Source organism: Pollicipes pollicipes, unplaced genomic scaffold (genome assembly GCF_011947565.3).
Source record: "Pollicipes pollicipes isolate AB1234 unplaced genomic scaffold, Ppol_2.1 Scaffold_4881;HRSCAF=5763_pilon_pilon_pilon, whole genome shotgun sequence".
NCBI lineage: Eukaryota > Metazoa > Arthropoda > Thecostraca > Pollicipedomorpha > Pollicipedidae > Pollicipes > Pollicipes pollicipes.
Genome location: NW_023596576.1, coordinates 10,690,728 through 10,692,585, shown reverse-complemented (window position 1 = coordinate 10,692,585; position 1,858 = coordinate 10,690,728). Strand labels below are relative to the sequence as shown.

At 57.5% G+C, this 1,858-nt stretch overlaps 1 protein-coding gene across 1 annotated transcript in view; it reads right to left on the bottom strand.

Moving 5' to 3' along the window:
- Positions 1 to 234: 234 nt before the first annotated feature.
- Positions 235 to 1,858, bottom strand: part of LOC119099811 (steroid hormone receptor family member cnr14-like) — a 3,321-nt gene continuing 1,697 nt past the window's right edge. The window contains exon 2 of the mRNA XM_037222889.1: positions 235 to 278. Coding sequence (XP_037078784.1) covers positions 235 to 278 — 44 coding nt within the window. The remainder of the gene's footprint in view (positions 279 to 1,858) is intronic.

The window sequence follows — 1,858 nt, the reverse complement described above, 5'->3', positions numbered from 1 at the left end:
GTAACAAATGACTAATTCCGATGCCTGTGGGATAGACACCAACGGCATGAAAGCGAAGGATCACGCGCAGCACATTCTTAGCAAAGAAATGCAGTGCCGTTAATCGATAACGATCTTCGCTCAAGAACACTTCATACACAGTTGGGGTCTACAACAATGTACTCCAGTGTTTCACCAGCTCCACCGTAATTCAAGGCCACCCCGGCGTATTTGGAGTAGGACGACCCTATTGCGTCACCGGTGTTTCGTCATCGGTGATGATGCTCGTGAGAGGCTGCCTGCGGTCCGGAGGCGACGCGGCGGACCGGGGGCGCAGTGCCGGCGGCCGACCGTCCTCTGCTGGGACGGAGCCACAGCCCGACCTGGCCAGGCCGACGGCCGCCCCTCCCGTCCTGCACGCGGGTCAACGCACACCCTCCCACACATTCTCTATGGTAATAATCGACGGTCCAGGGACGGCCGGCGCCGGCGTCCCAGGGCCGGCGGCAGGCGACGCCTCCCCACCGCAACCGTCACACCAGGCAAAGGCCAGGCAGCAGCTAGCCACGGCACCAGAGACATCGCGAAAGGAGCACGAGGAAGGACAGCCCAGCGATCCAGGCGGCGAAAGTGAAGCGGACCTGGGGCGCAGTTTCGCAAAAAGAGTTGGGGGGGGGGGGGGGGGCTGAGCGATGAAAAATGACGCAACCTATCGCCAAAATAATCCAACAAACCGCTTGTTCCTGCAATTTCGCCTTTTCTCTTGAAGTTGGGGGTTGGAGCCCTCCCCTACTGCTAGGAGACTACACCACTAAAGCGGATATTTGCGAGTTTGTTACCAACACGACTGGTTGCCACTGTCAACGTTATTATCACTTACAATACGACTGACGGCGCTAAAGCAGAGCGCGTTTTGTGCCGACTGTGTGTTGCGTGCAGCACGCTCGCGTGGCCAGCCAAGGCGCCGTGAGCGTGATTACGGGAAGACAGCACATATGCTTGAGAGCAGGCAGCGAACTGCAGCGGTTACCATGACAACAGGCGGGCCAAGGTCGCGTCTGTTGAAAGGCCGCTGCCTGAATGAGAGATAACGTAGATTGAGAGCTGCGGCATAGGCGTGATTTGGTTGAAGGATATGGGGGTTGTTGATCATAAATGCGCCACCGAATAGTGTGAGACGCGGTAGAATCCACCAGCGATCTTACTTGCACACCAACTTTAATATGTGTGCACACAGGCGCCACTGTTCCTTTAAACACGCCGCTGGTTGGCAGTGCGGCAACGCAATGAGTGGATTGTCCCCGCGCGACGCATTGTTAGTAGAGCTACACGGTACATGTTTACAATCGCGATATAGATAGCATGCACGATGCGGTCTATTTTTGGAATTTGAAATCCAAAGCGTGAAAGGGGAATTTTAACGGATCGTTATGTCACATAACGGGGCACACTCACAAACACCGTGCCAATCGACAATCGCTGCTACAGATGGGATACATCCTCACGCCGCAGCACAACCAACAAGCAGGAATGCACCTGCCACGTCTATTTAACTCGTTTTGTGCCAGATTGCACCATCAGACGTCTATTCAACCAACCAACTGGAGTGAAGGCCAGTTGGATGATGCAGAAAAGTCCGCTCCGAGATACTCACCCCGGCTGTGCCGGATTTGAGACAGAGGACGACAGCGAGCCGGGCGGGGGGGGGGGGCGGGGGGGCAGGGGAGGACAGGGCTGGGCCTGAGACGGCAGCCGCCGCCGAGAGGGCCAGACGGACTACGGGCTGAGACAGTCCCGCCACACCGCGAGAGGGAAGACGCAGACCGGACCTGAGACAGTCCCGACCACCGGGCGGGAGGCAGAGGGAAGACAGCGGGCC